Source organism: Tasmannia lanceolata, unplaced genomic scaffold (genome assembly GCF_043159265.1).
Source record: "Tasmannia lanceolata isolate RefF3 unplaced genomic scaffold, GAP_Taslan_0.1 ptg000013l, whole genome shotgun sequence".
NCBI classification, from domain to species: Eukaryota; Viridiplantae; Streptophyta; class Magnoliopsida; order Canellales; family Winteraceae; genus Tasmannia; species Tasmannia lanceolata.
Window position 1 is genome coordinate 48,059,697 of NW_027518690.1, and position 23,673 is coordinate 48,083,369.

The following is a 23,673-nucleotide window of genomic DNA, read 5'->3' on the forward strand; positions in this document are numbered from 1 at the left end:
TTGGAAATCCCATAGCCTCCATTAAGAATTAATTCAGAGCAAAGATTTAAGAATGTTACTATTCTGATAATCCAAAAGAGAGGGTGCACAATTACCTGCAAAAATGAAAATGATATGCTCAATATGCTTCTTGATTCAATTCTTCTCAGGCATATCAAGATCTTCACCCTCTCTCTCTGAAACCGGATTCCGGCAGATTTGCTTAGAAGACTCAAGTGCACAAAATTCGCTTTTAACTCCTTTACCTCAAGCTCTTCTCCCAGTCCACACCATACAGCTTGCTAAGAATATGACCTGTCTTGACGAAAAATTGAGGCATCTCCTTGAAAAATTCAACCACACTCAACCTCGTGACCCTCAAAATCTAACATAAAGTAAATCCATTATCTTCGTTCTCCTGCTTCACTTCCCCTGAAGCATTCAATTTCTTCACAGTATACAGAACAAACATGAACAAAGCCCGTTCGATTTCTTCGGAAGTTCCGCATCTAATCCCCGAATTGTTTGCCAAAATAAGATTTTTGCTTTCTTCGAGCAATGTCATCGCTTCTCTCAACATGTTTTCATTGAGCGATAATTCAGACTTGCAGAGATCGGAGAACCGAGATTCTAATACACTGACATCGAGATGTGAATTGATCGAGGAAATCACAGGCTTTACATCCTCCATATCCATATTAACTGGACTCATGTATTCAAACCAGCTTGTTTTCTCCAAAACCCTAACCAATCTATCAACATTACTCGAGAAAGGAAAAGACGAATTCAGATCTATAACGTTCAGAAAAGACAACAAAAGTTCGGGATTTCAATCGAGAGAAAGAAAATGCAACGGGATCGGCCACAAATCTCCCCCTCCTTTCCGATCTGAGGCCAGAAAACGGCCAATAAATATCGGAAAATCTTAACTTCAAGGTGAATTCGGCGCCGAAAAACAGCACTAAGGGTAGAATCAAACGAGCAGAGTAGCTAGGGTTTTGAAGAAACCCTCTTCTGTTCTTCTATCTTCGCTCTCTCTCTCTCAGATCTCTCTCTATGAATTTTCCCTAAACAACAATGGAAGAGAAGATGGAGGTGAGAGGTTTTTGATGTTTTAATTGAAGGGGTCGAGCGGCAATGGAGATAGCCAGCGGATGAGGGGAGAAGAAGATGAAAACTGATGAGGGTTTTGGATCTCTCTCTCTCAAACCCCCTTCGGATGATCTTTAGATGAAGAAAGATGAGATGGGTTTGGGCAATGGAGGGATAGGCAATGGAAGGATAGAGGTGGAGGTGATGGCCATCGGTGATGGAGATGTGGATGGGTTGGATTCCGGTGGCTTGTGGTGGCCGGCGGCGATGGGGTTAAACTCAGAGGGTGGTGAATGGGTTTGGGTGAAAATGGGGAGGGATTTACAGAGACTAGGGGTGGAGATCTGAGATGGGTTTGGGTTCAAGAAAAGGGGTGATTGAGGTGGAGAGGAAGAAGATGGTGGTGGCTAGAGGTGGGCTTGGAGGCTAGCAAAGTCTTGCCGGAATCCATGGAAGCTTACCGGGAAAATGGGTTTTGGCCGCGGATTTGATGGAGGTGGTGGCTGCTAGGGGTGGAGATCTCGATGGTGGTGATGATCGGCGGTAAGGGAGAGACCGAGGAAGATGATAGGTTGAAGGAGACCATGGCCACGGCTCCCTTTTCTCCCTCTTCTCTGCAAATCCCTCTCTCGCTCTCTGCATCTGGGTTTCTCCCTCTCTCCCCCGTTTTTCTCTTCTCCTCCCTCATCCTTTTTCTGAAAAATCAAGAAAAACCATCTCTAGTTTTCAAAAATCTCATATGCAGATCTGAGATTTTCTCTCTGATTTTTGAAACGAAAATGGATTTTCTTCTTCTCCAAATCTTCGTCCGATGGCTTTATGCTAAATTTTGACTCATCTATTCTATTCCGGGACAGCCCCCTTGTAGATGATTCACTCCCCTTTTGGATTCGTACTACGCACACTGCCCTGGCTCGTTCACTGAGCAAACGCACTCGGATCTCGACGAAATTTTACAGAGACTTATGGGAGACCTTAAGCTACTCTAGGGTTCAATTTGGGATCCCAACTCATTGATTTGATGAGGCTTCGCACAAGTGCCGCGAACTCGGGTCCGGTCAAAATAGGATGTCTACAGATGCCCCTCTTTGGCAGAGCGTGCTTGTCACGCGAATGGCAAAGCTGAACAGACGACCCATTTTGATTGACCCGAAAACACAACAAAGCAAATTTTTTTTGGTTTTTTATTTATTTTTAAGAATGGTATTCACAGGGGAAAGACTCTACCAACTAAAGGGAGATAGCCTCTCACCGACTCTTAACTCAGCAACTAAGACATCTCAAAGAGATAGCCTCTCTCTAACGCTCATGACTCGACTATCTAAACTAGTTAACAAAGATGAACGAACGATTATAAAACACAAACACATATTTTTTTTTTCAGGCTAAGCCAAAGTAAACATAACAATTGCCCAAAGAGCACCAACCAAACAAACAAACAAATCATTTCAATCACTCAAAGAGCTTTCATTTTTGTAATTTTTTGGAAACCACGTTGCGATTTGTCTAAGACAAGTATAACTCCAAACACTCAAAGAGTTTTCATTTTTTTTTTTTTTAGAAACCACAATGCAATTCGTCTAAGACAAGCATAAATCCAAACACTCAAAAAGTTTTTCCTTTTGAGAAACCTGCAAAAAATAAGCCAAAGACCACTATAGTGAAACTCGTCCAAAACAAGTTCAAAACCAAACACTCAAAGAGTTAAAAAAAAAATTTTATCATGCCGATCAGTCTAAAACTTGATCAATTATTAGGGTATTCGAATATTTGAGCTAAACTCAAACATCTAATACCGAGGCGAAACTAAGTCTCAAGCCTCGCGATAGATATACAGATCATTGCTGAAAATACATCTGTTTAGCTATCCGAGTAACTCTGACTCCTCTCTTTCAAGGTAGCGAATCACTCCGGATCACGCGGTTCTGCTAAACAGTTCCACGTAAATCCAAATTCGTATGTCCTGCTAAACAGTCCCATACAAACCTCTTCGCAGATACGCATGACTCCCAACACGTTAGGAAGCTGCACATTGCGGAACGATGATTAGGTAAGTCACTACTTGACATTACATTACTAATCATCGGGGTACTAAATACCCGGGAGAAGGAAGAAAAGACCAATCCGTGTAACACAGGATCGAAAACTTTTCCCAATTAAAACCTTTCAAAAAGACCAAACCATGTAACACAGGTTCGGTAACTTCCATCTCTGTTAAAAATCTTTCAAAAAGACCAAACCGTGTAACACAGATTCGATAATTTCATTTCTGTTAAAAATCTTTCAAAATGACCAAACCGTGTTACACAAGTTCGGTAATTTCTATTTCTGTTAAAAACCCTTCAAAAAGACCAAACCGTGTAACACAAGTTTGGTAATTTCCAATTTTGTTAAAATCTTTCAAAAGGACCAAACCGTGTTACACAAGTTCGGTAATTTCTATTTCATCGATTGGTCTAAAACTTACTCGACCACTTATTAGGGTATTCGAATATTTGAGCTAAACTCAAACATCTAATACCGAGGCGAAACTAAGTCTCAAGCCTGGCGATAGATATACAGATCATTGCTGAAAATAAATCTGTTTAACTATCCGAGTAACTCTGACTCCTTTCTTTCAAGGTAGCGAATCACTCCGGATCACGCGGTTCTGTTAAACAGTTCCACATAAACCTAGATTCGTATGTCCTGCTAAACAGTCCCATACAAACCTCTTCGCAGATACACATGACTCATAACACGTTAGGAAGCTGCACATTGCGGAACGATGATTAGGTAAGTCACTACTTGACATTACATTACTAATCATCAGGGTACTAAATACCCGGGCAAAGGAAGGAAAGACCAATCTGCGTAACGCTGGATCGGAAATATTTTCCTTATTGCAACCCTCAAAATGATCAAAGAAAATTCCAAACCGTGTAACACAGGTTTGATAATTTTCCCCTTTTAAAACGAACGAAGAAAAGAACGAACCGCGTAACACAGGTTCAGTAATTTTTATTTCTTAAAAACACTCAAAGAGCTTTTGTCATTGAATTAAAATTTTGCCACAGCAAACAAAAACCAAACACTCCAAGAGTACAAATCAGATAAGTACACACTAATCACTCAAAGAGCTCTTTTTTTATAACTGTATTAAAAATTTTGTCAAAACAAGTGCAAACCAAAGGTTTTTTTTTTTTTTAAATGATGGAAGAAAAGATCAAACCGTGTAACATAGAATATAGTAATTTCTTCCTTTATTGAAAACTTTCTAAAACCATGGAAGAAAAACCAAACCGTGGAACACGGAACCATCAATTTCTATCCTTATTAAAAACCTTCAAAAGGAATGAAGAATTTACCATCTTTGATTGATTTCAATAATGGGCCAGTCATCTCTTACCGAGAATAACTACGAGCGCATGATCTTTGCTGAAAGCAAAACTCAAGTAGATTGATGAGATTTTCAGGTGCTGACTCTTTTTAACAGGTGAAAAGCATTCTGATGAGGTTTAAAGGATGCAGGAGTAGATTCTATACTCCGCTGGGAATTGTAGTTTTTGAAACTAACTCCAAAAGAGACAATTTAATCAAAGAATTCAACTCAAAGAGTATGCTCAAGCTCCTCTGGTTTCTATTTGCTAAGAATAGATATCCCAGTTATCATTGTGTAATATCTTTTATGACGCAAGTCATAAAAGATGCCCTAGTATGATGTGCTTCCATGACAAGGTCTTAAGAAAGCAGAACCAAGGTAAGTAGGAAAAATTTGTGTTTGCATGGGTTCTTTCTTTGGTATAGTGGTAAGACCATCTCCACAAAGGCTGAACGTAAGAATTCTTCATTTTGCTCAGTGCTTGAGGCTTTGATGTTTCAGGCAGGTCTGAATAACAAATCTCTTGCCCTTCTTTGATTCTTAAACCAGGATCTACTCTAGATTTTTCTTTACATTTCGGAAGGTGTACACCCATTCTCTCCAGTGCCAAACACTTTTGATTCTAAAAGAAAACAATGATAAACAAGGAACAAACTCCTGAGGACTCTTTCAAAGAAGACACAGATTATTCAAGGGACCTGACTCACTTTCGATTCACCCTTAGATAAAATGTATTATTTTGTTATGGAAAGGTTAGGCACTCTTAGAGTACTCTCAAAAACCAAGTCAAAAGGCTCTAGTTTCCTCCATCAGGATTTTCGTCATGGTTATTACCCCCTTCGGATTGCTCGATTTTAATGCCCCTAGTTTAAAAGGATATCGAAGTAAATCTCACCGACACTACTCGAATTCCAGGATCCTGCCCTGTGTAGAGGTTGCTTCTCCGTCTCCTTGATTTCTTTTTTGGATAGAAGTCAAAACTAATGCTTTCCAAGTTTTTAGTCTAAAAGACCACTTATCTCAACTTTTGCTTTCCAAGCTTTCAGTCTAAAAGACTACATATTTCAACTTTTGCTTTCCAAGCTTTCAGTCTAAAAGACTACCTATCTCAACTTTTGCTTTCCAAGCTTTCAGTCTAAAAGACTACTTATCTCAACTTTTGCTTTCCAAGCTTTCAGTCTAAAAGACTACTTATCTCAACTTTGCCTTTCCAAGCTTTCAGTCTAAAAGACTACCTATCTCAACTTTTGCTTGCACTCAAACTTGGGAATTCTACGTAACTGAGGAACTCCTTCTACTTCTATTCAACTCAACTTTTCATGGGAAGTCTTTGCCTCTGACTAGATTGCATCTTCAAGTTTTCAATCCAGCAGACCGCTACCCTTACTTTACATAAGCCAATCTCTTTGGTTATTGACTTAGCAAGAAAATGTCTTTATCTAGGCCGCCCTTTCGGGTTTTCAACCTAGTGGGTCTTCAGATTCTCGTTCTTTTTTTTCTGTTTTTCTTTTCATTCGCCTCGAACCTTTGCTTGTTTCACCAGAAGGACTTTCTAGGTAGGCTTGGGTTCAAAAGGGTTGAATACCTAAGGTTCTAAGGATTTGGACCGAATCTGGTCTAGCCAGACTACCTACGTACCCCAAAAATGGAGGATCAGGTCCGCGTAGTTCACTATGGGGTTTTTCGAAGAATGGTTTAGCACTTAGCTTCAAAATTTTGAAAAGGGATTTTATTCCAAGGTTTGACCGAACCTGAATTAATCAGGTTGCCTACGTACCCCTGAAGAAATGGGGATCAGGTCCGACGTAGTTCGGGTGCATAATGCCCCGGGTTTATAATGTGTTTGAAAAGAAACATTGGCTTTAAATTATTGGCCCAAAGGGTTCTAAAAAGGATTTTAAAACGTTAGGATTTTGGCTATTAAGGCTCAAACGTCCAATGATGGCCTCCTGATGTATTTGATATACAAGCTCTTTTGTTTAAGGTTCAAAACCTTTGAAAATTTTTTCGAGGAGTCTGACGGCATACCAGACAAAACTTCAACCACTGTGCTCCACTCCCATCTCGAAGATCTTGAATTTATGCTCAAGATACTATAACTTTGTCTGAAAATCTTCTCTCAATATTTCATCAGCTCCACAGGATGTCTGATGGTCAACTCTTTGGAATTTTACTCTTCAACTGGATGTCTAAAGCAGATGAAGTCTTGCTTTGATCAACGACAGGACATTCCCCTGGTTTATCCTTATAGGATCAAGCAAGACTACCTCAAACCCCTCTAAACAGGTTTATCAATTCTTTGCGCTCCTTAGGAGATAAAGTTTTTCCAATCCATCTTTCCCGAGTTTCGGATTTCGATACCACTATCAATGGCTTCGATTTCTTCTTTAAGTGGCTATGCTCGACGCTCTTCCTCTCGTTCGACCATCTTTCAGATCTCGAGGTGAATTTCGTCTGCATTCTCATCCGAGAAAGGGGTCTTTAGTTGTTTAAACATTAGATCTAAGAGTGAATCATAGAGTATCAAAGATACGAAATCAACCATTTTATTGAATTGAAGACCGTAAGTACATTGATGATTTTTGACACACCTCAATGGGCTCTTCATCAGTTCTGATAGAAAACAGAACACTGACTCTATATAAGAAAGACTGACAGATATGACACTTCTCTCTTCTTCTTCTTCTTTTTTACATCTACATAACTGAACTTTTTCAACTTAGAGAGAAGAAAGTTGATGTACACTCAATGAAAGACAAATCTAAAAACACAGGACACTTCTTCAAAGGTAGTGAACTGACACTAAAAGTTTATAGATGATACACCTTTCCTCATGATAATGATAACTATAAAGTTTAATCCCAGAGTAAGAATCCCAGAAAAGGCAACTCCACAAGGTCTAGGTTAAATGGGGCAACAAAAGGCTTATGTTGACAATGTGGGTAAAGCAATAGACTGCTGTATCGAATGAGTTCAGAAATTGTCAGTCTTTTGAAAGAATGGTCTTTCGCTAAACACAGACTGTTGACTTGGAAGCACATACACTAGATCAATAGTCATGAGATAAAAATTCTGAATAAATAGAGAAATTAGTAATCTTGAAATACACCAAAGGGTATTTTATTCTGAAAATCAAAGAAATACTGTCTATGAAAGTTAAAGAAAAATAGACAGTGATAATATGACCTACATCAACAGGGTCTCAATGAATTCTCAATCCACACCTTTAAGTCTTTTTTAGTATAATTGCTCTTCTTTTTGGGAATGAAAGAGTCAGGGACGATAAACATCCCTAATCAAAATAAGTTTCGATCTCAGCAATGATCATGCACTCAAAGAATACAGGTAAGATCAAACTTTTGCATCAATGATTTCGATATGATCCAAGGGTAAAAGATATATGATAGGCAAACATGGATCAATGAAAAATCAATGGCTCAGATAATAGACCATGGCCATAAGAATGACAAAAGTAGGGTCAAGGACCAGATCTAAAATCTGAATGATGGATATCAACAACTGTACGATCAATATGATCAGAAATGATAGAACATGGTCATAAGGACAGCAAACGAGCTATCGGCCAGATCTCAAGATAAAACAGGTAAGGATCTAATCCTACTAAGCAATGTATATATGGGAATCAAGAAAAAGTAGACTGACTCCAAAGGATGGCAATCATGCTTAACATGTTTTTGGATAAAATCCAGCAGCATAACGGCTATACGAGGAGGTGAAAGTCCATACTAAGTAAATTGACTCTAAAGAGTAGCAGTTATGCTCAAAATGTATTGCAAAAAATTCGACAGCATAACAGCTAAACAAGAAAGCCCATGGTAAGGTAAACTCATGGTTTTCCTAATTCTAAGAAATAGCGGTTATGCTCAAAAATGCTCTGGATAAAATCCGGTAGCACAACAACACTAGACAAGAAAGTCAAAGAAAGGTAAACTCATGATTTTCCTAACTTTAAGAAATAACGGTCATGCTCAAGAAATATTCTGGATAAAATCTGGCAGCATAACAGCTATACAAGGGATATCCATAGCTCAATCGAAGGTATATGAATAATGGTTACCAGAGAAAGGTAATCAATTGATGAACTAACCAAAGGTGAGAATATACAACAACGGGTCAAACCCTATAATCAACAGATCAAGGACTAAACCTGGCCAAGGTAAAGGCGGTCAAAATCCACTGACTAGATCTAGATCTAAATAAAGAATTGATATAACCAATTGAAATGAATAAGGAACTCTAACTAAGAGGAGAACCCTAATATATATAATCAGTATATATAGGTATATACACATACACACAAATCCTAACCAGGGGCACCGGCCCTAATTCTAATCTAGCTGAGTCAAGAAAATCTCGACTCAAGACAGACTGATAAGTATACTAGGACCGTGCTGTAGCCATGTAAAATGAGCTACCCTAGTCTATAAATGGGGCAAAGCTCCTAACTCTAAGCTCAACATGTGTAAGCAACACACATTCGACCCTTATATGAATGCAATATACTTATATAAACACGGGTACTTCCTAGTTGGATTTCACTAGGTCAGTAAGTATATACATAATATATAAAACAAAGTAGGGCTCCGGACTCAATCTACCGGGTACTATGCATATGAAATATACTTAATATGTATAACTCAAGTGCACCGAGTGTTATACATAGTATGCTTCATTGCTCATTGGCTGCTGTAAACACAAGTGCACCGAGTGTTTACGGGTGCAGCGCCGGCGCATAGCTTGGAAATAGATTCAACAGTACCATCAGGGTAAAGACATCCCAGTCGGGCATGCATTGAATCTATCCCGTGCAGCCAAGAATAAAAAAACAAGGAAAAACAATGAAAGAAATAACATATATGATAATGCATGATGTGCAGTGTGTGAATCCCTTGTTTTAATTACGCACCTATCTGGTGCCCCTGGATTCTAAGCGAAAAGGTTCCCATTTAAAATGATTTTAACCCAAATTCCTCCAAAGTTAGTAAAAAATGACATTTTTATAGAGTTAGGCAATGTTTCAAGAACTCCCCAGCAGAGTCGCCAGCCTGTGGACCCCGATCCGAGATAGGCGAGTGAGGGAACTCGTCCCTACACCATCCTCTGGATCATCCACGTGTGAAGGAGAGCTCTACCAAGGAACTCTCGAAACGGATGCCACCCTCATAGCATAGCACGAGTGGCGATATAAAAAGAAAGAGATATGTCATGATCCGGAACCGAGGATCGAAACCGAGACATACCTAAAATAAACTCAGAGTCGCCATCCATGGATATGCCATGGAACCCTAAAATCAAATCCTCTGTGCAATGGATAACCAGAAATATATCTGGGTTCGTGCCTAGTTACGAATGGGGAAGGTCTGAGAGCACCCCCGATTCGTCCGAGTGCAAGCACTTGGTCTCTTATGCCATTTATTATTAACTCCAAAGAAGTTTGGGTAAAAATCATGTGAAATGGGAACAATCCTCAGGAGTCGTCTACCTAAGCATGCATTTCCTGAGGATAAAAATAATAAACACATATAAAATAAAATGAAAGATGTGTCACCTAAGCATAGCTAGGTTATGAGTGACATGCCTAATGGGTGTCTAAGTTCTGATATGCAAACACATGCAAGCTATAGCTAAAAGTATAGGATCAGTACGAGAAAGTAAGAAAACACATCAAAATATGTAATAACAATACTATAAATCCTAAGACTCTAAAACATTAGCCCGAGTCCTCAGATGGTCTGGTATTCATCCAAAGAAGCCTACGTATCCCCGCCTCCACGAGAATCAAGGCAACGTAGTTCTTCGCGCCTATTCTAAGCTATGATGCCTAAGACACCTAGCCCTCTATCCTAGACTCGATCTAAAAGACCGGACTAGTTATTAAAGTTTCTTGTACGATTATTTAAATTCCAGTGAATTTTGGATTTTAGGACACCCTATATGCCCTAACTAAATGCAGATTAGCCCTAAGCTAATGCAGGTGGTTCCTACAACCTATGTGTAACTAGGCTGTGTTTCCTAAAGAAAACAAAGGGTGGACTAACGCATCCTACTCTAGTCATCAGTCAGCGATGTGAATCGCCAACTGACCGGACGGAGGCGCTCCTATAACTCTAGGACAGACCCCTAACTCTAAAACAAGCACACAACAAACAATCAATCAAACGACCTATCAAAAGAAAAATCCTAACTCTAAAACTCTCTATTTAGGAGAAACTCCTAACTCTAGAGGAAGATCTTTTGAAAACAGGGTTTTAAAGGTTTTCGAAGAAGGTTTAAAATATTATTTACAAAAAAAGTTTGGCTGGACTTGGGATATGGATCCCAAGCTGCACTACGTACCTCGTGAAAGAGGATCAAGCCAACGTAGTTTGAAACGAACTCTCCTAATTACTACTCCTAAAACACTCACCACTTTAAAAGATTTGAGGCTTTTGATATATTTTTTTTTAATGTTTTTGATGTTTTAAATTTCTAATGTTTTTGAGTTTTAAAATATTCAATGTTTTTGGATTTTAAAACTTTTTCCAATGTTTTTGAAGTTTAAAGAGTTTTCACCCTTTTGGTCAAAGACCTAAGGGAATATACAAAGCAAAACCCTAGGGCCAAACCCTAGGGCTAACAGGGGAAACCCCTAAACAAGGTAAACTAATGATCCAGGACGAGGGAATGATCTAAGATCACAAACAAGAAAAAACTCTAATGAAACTGTGCCAGTCTCTAACAAAGAAGAACGACGACAACACTAAGGAGAAACTCCCAAATAAATACACTATCGAAAGATAAGGTAAATGAGTCAAAGACTCTCTAATAATACCACTAAAAGGATAAATGAGTCAAAGACTCTAATAACACCTAAAGACAACTGAGTCAAAGACTCTCTAACAACACTACCCGAAGGACGAAGGAGTCAACGACTCTCTAATAAAAACTACTAACGAAAATAAATGAGCCAAAGGCTCTCTAATACTACAACTTAAAGGGGGAATGAGTCAAAGACTCTCTAAAAGGAGCTGCTCTAATATAAGGCTGGGTAAGCCTTCTAAAAATGGAAACCCTCTAAATGAGACAAGGCTTGTCTCCAAATAGGGGCTCTATAAATGAGGCAAGGCATGCCTCCTATGGGTATACTCCCTACCAAACTAAAGCGACCTCCCTAAAGGGGAGGTCCAAAATGAGGCTTGTCTCCAAAAGAGAACTGCCTCAATGAAACAGAGTGTGTCTCCTAGCACGAAACTCGCTAATAAGACCACAATGGTCTCCTAAATGAGGAAGAGAAACTACCACTTAAAGGTTTCTAAAAGACTAGAGAAGTCTCTAAATCAAAGAAGGGAAGCTCTACTAAGACTGAGCAAGTCCCTTAAAATAATGGGCTTGGGCTAAAATATAATTCTATTCATATTTTAAACCATAATAATGACAAGGCAAAAGCAAAGAAGGCAATAATAGGTGCTCTGTTATCTAACAACAATACCAATTCCAAAACCATTTTGCTTGACCCTAATACCCGGCTTCTTTTACGAAATGACCTTCAATTTCAGTTTGATCAGAGAAATATGCACACTCCGAGCTTAATCATGAACATAGCAATTTATCCTAAAATATTGAAGAAGAAGAAAACCAGTTGATCTTCTACCATGACAACGAGTTGTAATCTCATGAATTAAAACCTCTTGTCATTGGAAATCCCATAGCCTCCATTAAGAATTAATTCAGAGCAAAGATTTAAGAATGTTACTATTCTGATAATCCAAAAGAGAGGGTGCACAATTACCTGCAAAAATGAAAATGATATGCTCAATATGCTTCTTGATTCAATTCTTCTCAGGCATATCAAGATCTTCACCCTCTCTCTCTGAAACCGGATTCCGGCAGATTTGCTTAGAAGACTCAAGTGCACAAAATTCGCTTTTAACTCCTTTACCTCAAGCTCTTCTCCCAGTCCACACCATACAGCTTGCTAAGAATATGACCTGTCTTGACGAAAAATTGAGGCATCTCCTTGAAAAATTCAACCACACTCAACCTCGTGACCCTCAAAATCTAACATAAAGTAAATCCATTATCTTCGTTCTCCTGCTTCACTTCCCCTGAAGCATTCAATTTCTTCACAGTATACAGAACAAACATGAACAAAGCCCGTTCGATTTCTTCGGAAGTTCCGCATCCAATCCCCGAATTGTTTGCCAAAATAAGATTTTTGCTTTCTTCGAGCAATGTCATCGCTTCTCTCAACATGTTTTCATTGAGCGATAATTCAGACTTGCAGAGATCGGAGAACCGAGATTCTAATACACTGACATCCAGATGTGAATTGATCGAGGAAATCACAGGCTTTACATCCTCCATATCCATATTAACTGGACTCATGTATTCAAACCAGCTCGTTTTCTCCAAAACCCTAACCAATCTATCAACATTACTCGAGAAAGGAAAAGACGAATTCAGATCTATAACGTTCAGAAAAGACAACAAAAGTTCGGGATTTCAATCGAGAGAAAGAAAATGCAACGGGATCGGCCACAAATCTCCCCCTCCTTTCCGATCTGAGGCCAGAAAACGGCCAATAAATATCTGAAAATCTTAACTTCAAGGTGAAATCGGCGCCGGAAAACAGCACTACGGGTAGAATCAAACGAGCAGAGTAGCTAGGGTTTTGAAGAAACCCTCTTCTGTTCTTCTATCTTCCCTCTCTCTCTCTCAGATCTCTCTCTATGAATTTTCCCTAAACAACAATGGAAGAGAAGATGGAGGTGAGAGGTTTTTGATGTTTTAAATTGAAGGGGTCGAGCGGCAATGGAGATAGCCAGCGGATGAGGGGAGAAGAAGATGAAAATTGATGAGGGTTTTGGATCTCTCTCTCTCAAACCCCCTTCGGATGAGCTTTAGATGAAGAAAGATGAGATGGGTTTGGGCAATGGAGGGATAGGCAATGGAAGGATAGAGGTGGAAGTGATGGCCATCGGTGATGGAGATGTGGATGGGTTGGATTCCGGTGGCTTGTGGTGGCCGGCGGCGATGGGGTTAAACTCAGAGGGTGGTGAATGGGTTTGGGTGAAAATGGGGAGGGATTTACAGAGACTAGGGGTGGAGATCTGAGATGGGTTTGGGTTCAAGAAAAGGGGTGATTGAGGTGGAGAGGAAGAAGATGGTGGTGGCTAGAGGTGGGCTTGGAGGCTAGCAAAGTCTTGCCGGAATCCATGGAAGCTTACCGGGAAAATGGGTTTTGGCCGCGGATTTGATGGAGGTGGTGGCTGCTAGGGGTGGAGATCTCGATGGTGGTGATGATCGGCGGTAAGGGAGAGACCGAGGAAGATGATAGGTTGAAGGAGACCATGGCCACGGCTCCCTTTTCTCCCTCTTCTCTGCAAATCCCTCTCTCGCTCTCTGCATCTGGGTTTCTCCCTCTCTCCCCCGTTTTTCTCTTCTCCTCCCTCCTCCTTTTTCTGAAAAATCAAGAAAAACCATCTCTAGTTTTCAAAAATCTCAGATCCAGATCTGAGATTTTCTCTCAAAATCTCAGATCTAGATCTGAGATTTTCTCTCTGATTTTTGAAACGAAAATGGATTTTCTTCTTCTCCAAATCTTCGTCCGATGGCTTTATGCTAAATTTTGACTCATCTATTCTATTCCAGGACAGCCCCCTTGTAGATGATTCACTCCCCTTTTGGATTCGTACTACGCACACTGCCCTGCCTCGTTCACTGAGCAAACGCACTCGGATCTCGACGAAATTTTACGGAGACTTATGGGAGACCTTAAGCTACTCTAGGGTTCAATTTGGGATCCCAACTCATTGATTTGACGAGGCTTCGCACAAGTGACGCGAACTCGGGTCCGGTCAAAATGGGGTGTCTACAAAAGGACATATGTATACCGGTTTACAAATTTCCTTTTTTCCAAGGTTTTTTGGAGTTTGCGAACAACTTGAGACGTTTAGAATGGGAGGCGAAGCAAACCCTTTGCATTTGAAAGATATCCGAACTGACAACAATCCGGATGAATCCGGTTGAAGAGGTCCCCTACCTGCAGTTCGCTTCAGATTTTTTCTCTGAAATATGGAATTGGAATTAGACATTGGGATTTTTTCGGTGGAATTGAGCGAGTGTGCGTGATAATTTTTGTGCCAAAGTTAGTTCGGATGCTTTGTTTAAAAGGGTTTCGATCGACGGTTTTCTGGGAGCTATAAATTAGTTTCGGACTGCAGGGAGATAATGTAAAGATGGCAAGGAAGTGTAAATGACTCTTTTTGGGTAATAGTTTGTAGGGATGGGACTTCTTGGGGATTTTTAGTTTTGGTTTCTTTGGTAAAAGAAGTGAATGTTGGGAAGACCTGGATGGTGGTTGAACACTGTATAGACATCCGGATGTACTTGTTTTGTTTATCTCTTTTGGTCTGGTGCTGGCATGTCGGTCCAGTCCACCTTAATATTTTGTATTGCAGGATGAGAGTACTGCCCCAACTGCTATCATGATATTAATGAAATATGTCAATTTAAAAAAAATATATATAATGCAGATTCACTCATGAAACCAACTTGATAGAGGAAGAAGATGAGATTTGATAGAAGGAAATTGTTCTCTTGATGTTGAACACACATAGAATGAAGCCCAAGTTGGTACACTAGTTAAAGTTTAGAGATTTTAAATTTCACTTTAATTCCTTTAAAAGAAGATACAATGCCCAAAACCTAGGCTACTTGAAGAATAAAATTTCTTAACTATACTTAGCTTTCCTAAGGTACTACTAACACACTAACAAATGTAATTATAAATATAGTAAATGACTTGTACAATTCCAAAACAAAAGAAGAAACTTAAGTCCCAAGAACATTCACTCCTAAAAGAGTAGATTGCAAACATATCAAAGTCAATGTAGTAAGTTCCAATGTAACCAAGTAATATAGCAAGATCCCAATGTAGTTGAGTCAATGTAGCAAAGTTCTCATGTTGGAACATTAAATGGAGAAGGTGCAAGGCATGCTCAATGTATGTAGTAAGTTCCAAGATAGTCAAGTGGTCAAGCTAAGGTTTAAAACATATCACACATTAATTCTTTCTCTATCACCCTTGTTCAGAGTTCTTTAAAAATTTCCAAGATGGATATCATCTTTGCTTTCTCCGGTCCGATTGGTTAGCTGATTCAACTGAAGCATGATTGGTGCTCTTCATTTGGGCTTGAGCATCTATATCCATCATGCTAAGGACATTAGTGATGTCACATGGAGACCGGCCAACTTCTTGTATAAGATGAGAGCTTTGTAGAGGAGGAGAAATTTTCCTCTACTTTTAACCTAACCACAGCCGCCCCCCCCCCCGGCAAGCGCAGCTTCTCAACTTGTCAAATCTGGCTCTTCCATGGATTCATTGTATACTGGGCACATTTGAAATCCTGTTTTCTCTTATTATATCCTATCTTTCTTTAAAAAAAACATTAAAGAATAACAATTGATCAAAATGAGAAATAAATATTTTTCTTTTGTATTCAATAAAAGGATCTCCCTATAATTTGCCTAACTTAAATTCTGCCTTGGGGAAAGAGGAATGTTTAAATGTGTCGATATCTTGGTCATGAGGAATGCTTCACTACATTGAGGTGACTCCCTATATTGCGTAGTGGGTCCTACCATATGGCCCATCCATTTGATGAGTCTTGCTTTTAGATATCTTGTGGCAAGAAGATCATGCCAATTGCCGGATTCTCACATCCAATAATATATTTTCTTTTTCTCATTGAACCAATTGTTCAACCTCAACATAAAATATACACATTGTTGGGCCATAGGATTGCACAAATGGCATTATGTTTGGGCTAATAGGAGATCCAAAGCAAGGCCCATCGAATGAATAGGTCATATCTATCAAAGGTGGGCACTTGTACTATTTATAGGGACACCCTGTCCCATTTCTAGGAACACCACTAGTACAATTTTTAATTGAAAAATGGTATCCCCGCTATTAAACTTAGGAATGTCACCATGTCTGTTTGTCTTCTGTATGTGAAGAGTAGAAGCAAATCACATAAAACAAACGTATGTGTGAGGAAACATCTTGATTGACGAAACATCCGACCAAAGAACACACTCAAGGCAAAATGGAAATAACCACAAGAATCACAAAAAAACACCAATACAGAAAGCACGCATGAATTTATGTGATTCGGCACAGTGGCCTAAATCCTCAGGTGAGATCAAATCATCTACTATTAGAGAAAAGATAACAAGATTACAAAATCGGGATAAACACAATCCCATAAACCGTAACCCTATTTGCTCTTCCATGGAAATACTTCTCTCTCAAAGACTCAACCCCCTTTCTTTGTACAAGAAAGAAAGCCCCTTTTATCTCTAAAAAAGGAAACCGCAAGAAAGAAAAACAATCTCAACTTCTTGTCTTCCTTTTTTTTGAAAGGTAATATTATAAATAAAGGAAAAAAAAACAGTAGACCGAAATGGAAGTCCCATAATTACAATAGATAACGAGAAGACAAAAGAGTCGAAATATACAATCAACGGCACACCACTCCTCAAGGAGGAAGGTGGTCAAACCACCTAATAGGACCACCAGATACTCCACACTTGGCAAGCACATCCGCCTTATCATTTGCCGATCTTCTGACATGTTGATATCCATAGAAGACCCCGAAGTTATATCACCAATCTCATCAAACACGGAAAGAAATCTCCACGGAGGAGCCATCCCACCTTTCAGCCAACGAATCACATTTAGCGAATCCCCTTCAAAAATGGTCTGATCCAGCAGACTTCTATCAATATGCAAAATGCCAAAATGCGCAGCCTTCACTTCAGCTTCAAAGGTATCACAAACACCTATAGAGCCATAGTATGCCCACACTACTCCCCCCTCTTCGTTATGACACACTCCTCCCACCCCAGCCGGACCCGGATTGCCGAAGCTCGCTCCATCAAAATTAACCTTAAGCATATTTTGAGGAGGCGACTCCCACCTTTGCGAGACAAGAGCTCTACAATCAACACTAAAACAAACCTCCCTCCAACCTTCCCAAAGATCATAAGTCGATACAAACCGGAAAGAAGGAAGGCATCTCACGCAAGATATAACCAAGGTGATAATCTTCAAGTAGATCCAATGAGGGTTCTTTGCTTTCACCTCAAATATCCTAGCATTACTCTCCTTCCAAATAGACCACCACGTAGCAAGTAAACAAAAATTCCACAAAGTTTTCCCTTTTTCCTTCTAAGGAACCCCTCCCCACTGATACAATAACGACGGAATAGACCTTGGGAAAACCCAACAAATACCAAATCTCATGAAAATGAACCGCCAAATGAGCCGAGTAAAATAACAATGCATAAACAAATGATCCACAGATTCCCCATCTTGCAGGCATAGGGGGCAATGATCGATAAGCCACATACCACGGTTTCTCAGAAAATTGATAGTTTGTATTTTGTCACGACAAACAGCCCAACCAAAGATACAAACTCTAGGTGGGCAATGAAATTTCCATACCTTTGCCGAATATGAAGGGTTAGAAATGGGCAATAAACTCTTATAGAAAGATTTGACCGAGAAAGACCCAGAAGGTTCCTCAGTCCAAAGCCTTTTATCCTCTCCATTCCTCTTAATATAACATCCCTCAAGAAGGACCCGCAGGCTAGAGGCCAATTCGACCTCCCACTCAAAAAAAGATCTTCTAAACCCCGGATTCCACACAAAGACACCATCATTCAGGTCGAAGCAATCGCTACTAATGACCTTAACCCAGGACCTATCAAGCTACTAATGACCTTAACCCAGGACCTATCAAGCTCCTCCCCAAATCTCCATAACCATTTGCCCAAAAGCGCATGGTTGAATTCCTTAACTCTCCTGATGCCCAACCTGCCCATCTTGATGGGGACACAAACATCTTCCCATTTGACCAAAGCAATCCATTTATTTTCCTTATTCCCGCCCCACAAGAATCTTCGCTGGATCTGTTCAATTCGCAGAGAGACACTCACAGGGCATTTAAATAAAAACATGAAGTAAATAGGTATGTTGGACAATACAGCCTTCACCAACACAAGCCTACCACCACGAGATACTAGATTCCTTTTCCGTGAGCCCAATCTTCTCTCAATCCTCTCAATTATAGGATCCCACAAGTCTTTATTCGGTCTGCTCACCCCCAACGGAAGACCCAAATACGGGAAGGGAGCGAATCCGACTGACACCCCAGGATCAAAGCTATCTCCTGAGCCCTCTCCTCAGAAATATTCAAGGCAAATATTTTAGACTTGTGGAAATTAGATTTTTGACCTGAAATGAGCTCATAACATCTCAGAATGGCTTTTAAGTTTCGCACTTGACCAAACTCCGGTTCACAAAACAATAAAGTATCATCAACAAATTGCAAATGGGAGACCTCCACCTCATCCAGACCGATCCTAAAACATCTAAAAAGATCAAGACCACTCCCCACCACCAATAACCTACTAAGGATTTCTGCAACTATGACAAATAATAAAGGGGATAATGGATCTCCCTGTCTAAGTCCTCGAGAGGACTTAAAGAATCCCTTAGGAGATCCGTTGATGAGGATAGAAAACCAAGCAGAGGAAACACAACTCTTCATCCACGAACGCCATAGACATCCAAAACCCATTCTCCCTAAAGAGAAATCCAGGCATCCCCAATACACTCTATCATAAGCTTTCTCCATGTCCAATTTACAAAGAATGCCTTTCTTTCGAAGTTTTCTATATGAGTCAATGGCCTCATTCGCAATCAAGGAACAGTCTAAAATTTGTCTCTTCTCAACGAATGCGCATTGATAATCCGATATGATTGATGGAAGTACCCTCTTTAAACGCTCAGTTAAAACTTTAGCCAAAACCTTATAGAGGCACCCCACAAGACAAATAGGCAATTTTTAGGAACACCACTGGTGCAATTTTTAATTGAAAAATGGTATCCCCACTATTGAAGTTCGGAATGTCACTATATCTGTTTGTACACTGTGTATAAAAAATAGAATCAAATCACATAAAAATAATAATATGTGTGTGTGAAAATCATGTCCTAAGATCTATCCAATCAGAGAACACACAAATTTACGTGATTCGGCACAATTAGTGGCCTACCTCCACGGGTGATATCAATTCTTTCACTATTAGAGAACAGATAACAAGATTACAAAAGTGGGATTAACAGAATCCCGTAAACTCATAATCCTCTTTGCTATTCTATGGACATCCTTCTATCTCAAGCCCCATTCTTTGTACAAGAAAACCCCTTTTATCTCTACAAAAGGAAATCACAGAGAGAAAAACAATCTCACATTCTTCTCTTCCTACACCCAAGGAAAGAACACCAAGAGAAAATACTCTCACCCTTTTTCTCGTATCTCCTCTTCTCTACACTAGAGAAAATCCGAACAACACTAGTGTTCTTCTCCACCCTCTCTTTCACTTCTTTTTCTCATTTTTTTAAGAAAACCCATGTTGCAAGAGAATAAGTGTGCACCTCTTTCAAATCTTAAATACAAACTCCACTTGTTTTTACGCTTGGATGTACATATCACAACAATATGGTTGGTGCCTTTTTTTTCTCTCAAATACCAATTTGCAACCACCTCAAAATCTTCTGATCTGACGGCCGGTTAGAATTACCAGATCAGTATGGCCCATGGCCCATCCATGATTGGGCTCACTGAATTATTGCCGTCTATACTTCACAAGGGAAACAAAAAGCAACCACATGACTCCCATGTTAAGACATTTCCTTATCTCCTCTGTCGTTCTCCTTACCCAGCCTAAATTAAATTGAACAACGTCTCCATAAAGGACCGTTACGTTAAAAAATTACAATAATGGGAACCTCTGTAGAACCTCATAAATAAGAAGGCTGGGCCTTCTGGACTATGTGACACAAGTAATAACATGAAACCAAATTGGGTGTTTGATTATCTATACAAAAAGTTGTCACTCTCCCTATCCAAATCAGATCACTTGCCCAGGCACGTAGCATGTCAATCTCACCACCACAATAACAATAAACTATACTAAGAGCAATGAATCCCTTCCAATCTAATCTCTCCCTCTATATAAACTCAGACCACCTTACCTTATCACATCATATCATCTACAATTTCAGTACTCCATGGCTTCAGCTCACCAATGCTACTTGGTGGCCTTCTTTGTTCTAGGAATTTGGGCTTCTCAAGCCATGTCCCGCACGCTCCCTGAGGCATCCATGTCCGAGAAGCATGAGCAATGGATGGCACATTACGGTCGCTCGTACAAGGACGCAACAGAGAAGGAGCAACGTTTCAAGATATTCAAGAGCAATGTCGAATTCGTAGAATCTTTCAACAATGAAGAGGACAAATCCTACAAGCTAAGTGTTAACGAATTTGCAGACCAAAGTAATGAAGAGTTCAAAGCCTCTCGTAATGGATTTAAGACATCCTCAACTAGGGCAGTGGAAAAGGCTTTCAGTTTCAAGTATGAGAATGTTAGTGCAGTGCCATCTAGCATGGACTGGAGAAAGAAAGGAGCTGTAACACCCATCAAAGACCAAGGACAATGCGGTGAGCTTTATTATATATAGTTTCTATCTAGTGTTTTCTTTTTCAAAAAAAAAAAAGAAAGATAAAATTGGGCAGTGATAAATCGACTCCCAAATATCTTAAATCGACTCCCCATGTGTCTTTCTCTCTCCTCTGGGTTAGAGAGAGAAAGACACATGGGGAGTCGATTTAAAATATTAGGGAGTCGATTTATCAATCCCCATAAACTTTATTAAATAAAAGATGATCACAAGTGCACTTCAGGGGGAGAGATGGCCCCATATATATAAGTTAGCTCTAGAAGCTCCCAATTTGGCAAGGCAATCGGCCAAATCGTTGGTACTTCTAGGTACGAGAAAAAAATGAGAAAGCATCATGCATACAATGATCTCTAGTCCCATCCAATAGATTGGATCTCCACGGACTGACTTTAATCCCTTTGACCCACAACATGATATTTCTATCTAGTACTTCTTAGCTACAAAAATGGTATCTCACTTTGTTATCCAGTGGTTTCTAACTTCTAATGAAATGTGGAAAATATATAGGAAGTTGTTGGGCATTCTCAGCGGTTGCAGCCATGGAAGGAATTACCCAACTCAGGATGGGTAAATTGATATCTCTATCCGAACAGGAAGTAGTCGACTGTGATACGGGCGGTGTGGATCAAGGATGTGAAGGTGGTCTCATGGACGATGCTTTCAAATTCATTCAACACAACAAAGGCCTTACAACTGAAACAAGTTATCCTTACAAGGGAGTTGATGGGACTTGCAACACCAAGAAGGCAGCTACCCACGCGGCAAAGATCAATGGCTATGAAGATGTGCCAGCCAATAGCGAGAAGGCTCTATTGAAGGCTGTGGCAAACCAACCCATTTCAGTTGCAATTGATGCTGGTGGATCTGCCTTTCAATTCTACTCAAGTGGTGTCTTCACTGGGGATTGTGGAACCCAACTCGACCATGGTGTTACCGCTGTGGGTTATGGAAAAAGTAGTGATGGGACCAAGTACTGGCTAGTAAAGAATTCGTGGGGCAGTGCATGGGGTGAAAATGGATACATAAGGATGCAAAGGGATGTTGCCGCTAAGGAAGGCCTCTGTGGTATTGCCATGGAATCCTCTTATCCAACTGCGTAGTAGATGATACTTCTTTGTAGTAGATGATACTTCTTTCAGTTCCTTATATCCCTTCTACTTATGTCATTTCCATGTGACAGCCTTGTTATATATTTTATGTAAAAATTGCCCAGCGGGAAGGCCTTAAAAGTAGTTTTCTCTTGTAATTCTAATAATATATGGTTGTTTATGTTTATCCAATGATGCAATCCAAAAATTAGCAGCAAATTTTGAGGATGGTTATTTTAGGAAGATTCATGAATGGAAGTTTTATAAGTGGAAAATACGAAAGTTTCCGTGAATAAGGAACTATTTTTGGAAGACAAGAAGTTGAGATTGTTTTTCTTTCTTGCGGTTTCCTTTTTTAGAGATAAAAGGGGCTTTTTTCTTTCTTGTACAAAGAAAGGGGTTTGTACAAGAAAGAAAGCCCCTTTCTTTGTACAAGAAAGAAAGCCCGTTTTATCTCTAAAAAAAGAGCACCTTTTATCTCTAAAAAAGGAAACCGCAAGAAAGAAATACAATCTCAACTTCTTGTCTTCCTACACATGAGGAAATAACACCAACAGAAAAAATTCTCATGCTTTTTCCCTTCTCATCTTCTCTGCACAAGAGAAAATCCGAACCACACGTGTGTTCTTCTCCACCCGATCTCTTCCAAGACATAAGCCGTCACTCCTTTTTCTCATATTTTAAGAAAACCCAGGTTGCAAGAAAATCCCCGAGCACCTTGGTATATAGTATAACCCTATATATGTTTTAATATAAGCCCAATAAGATAATGGACCGGTGTAGTGGGCCTAAATGGGCTAGAGTCCTTTAACTAGTCAATAACCCTAGTGTATCTCTATATATAGGGGTTGGAGGCAGCAGTCTAGGTGTTCCAAACTAGCTACCTAGGGTGTAATGCTTCAAGCAACCTTCGCTTGATTCTACATCTTTCAAATTTGAAATACAAACTCTACTTGTTTTCATGCATGCAGGTAATACGGATTCAAAACCCTTCCCCAAAACATCACAAATTGTTTCTCAACTACCAATTTGCACACACATCAAAATTCTTCAGATCCGACGCTTAGTGTGTATATCACATCCATGATGAGACTCACTGGATGATTGGGCTATATCACATACACACGTGCCATCTATACGTAAGGCAAAGTGTGTATAACCGGGTAACTTAATTACCTGGTAAGACGTTTCCTTATCCCCTCTGTCGTTCTCCTTAAAGCAGCCTTAATTTAAATTGCACAACGTCTCCATAAAGGACCGTTACGTGAAAAATACAATGATAGGAACCTGTATAACATTATAAATAATAAGGCTGGGCCTTCTAGACTATGTGACAGAAGTAGTAACATGAAACCAAACTCGTTGGTTGATTATCTATACAAAAAATTGTCACTCTCCCTATCCAAATCAGATCACTTGCCCAGGCACGTAGCAAGTCAATCTCACCACCACAATAACAGTAAAATACTAGAGTAATGAATTCCTTCCAATCTAATCTCTCCCTCTATATAAACTCAGACCACCTTACATTATCACATCATCTACAATCTCAGTACTCC

The 23,673-nt window shown here is 39.7% G+C and overlaps 1 protein-coding gene across 1 annotated transcript; it reads left to right on the forward strand.

Moving 5' to 3' along the window:
- Window positions 1–19,582: 19,582 nt before the first annotated feature.
- LOC143889289 (senescence-specific cysteine protease SAG39-like) lies at window positions 19,583–22,243 on the forward strand. The gene is made up of 2 exons (XM_077393466.1): window positions 19,583–21,006; window positions 21,534–22,243. The coding sequence occupies exons 1-2, from the start codon at window positions 20,577–20,579 to the stop codon at window positions 22,124–22,126; spliced, it is 1,023 nt and encodes a 340-aa protein (XP_077249581.1). The 5' UTR covers window positions 19,583–20,576; the 3' UTR covers window positions 22,127–22,243.
- The last annotated feature ends 1,430 nt before the right edge of the window (window positions 22,244–23,673 follow it).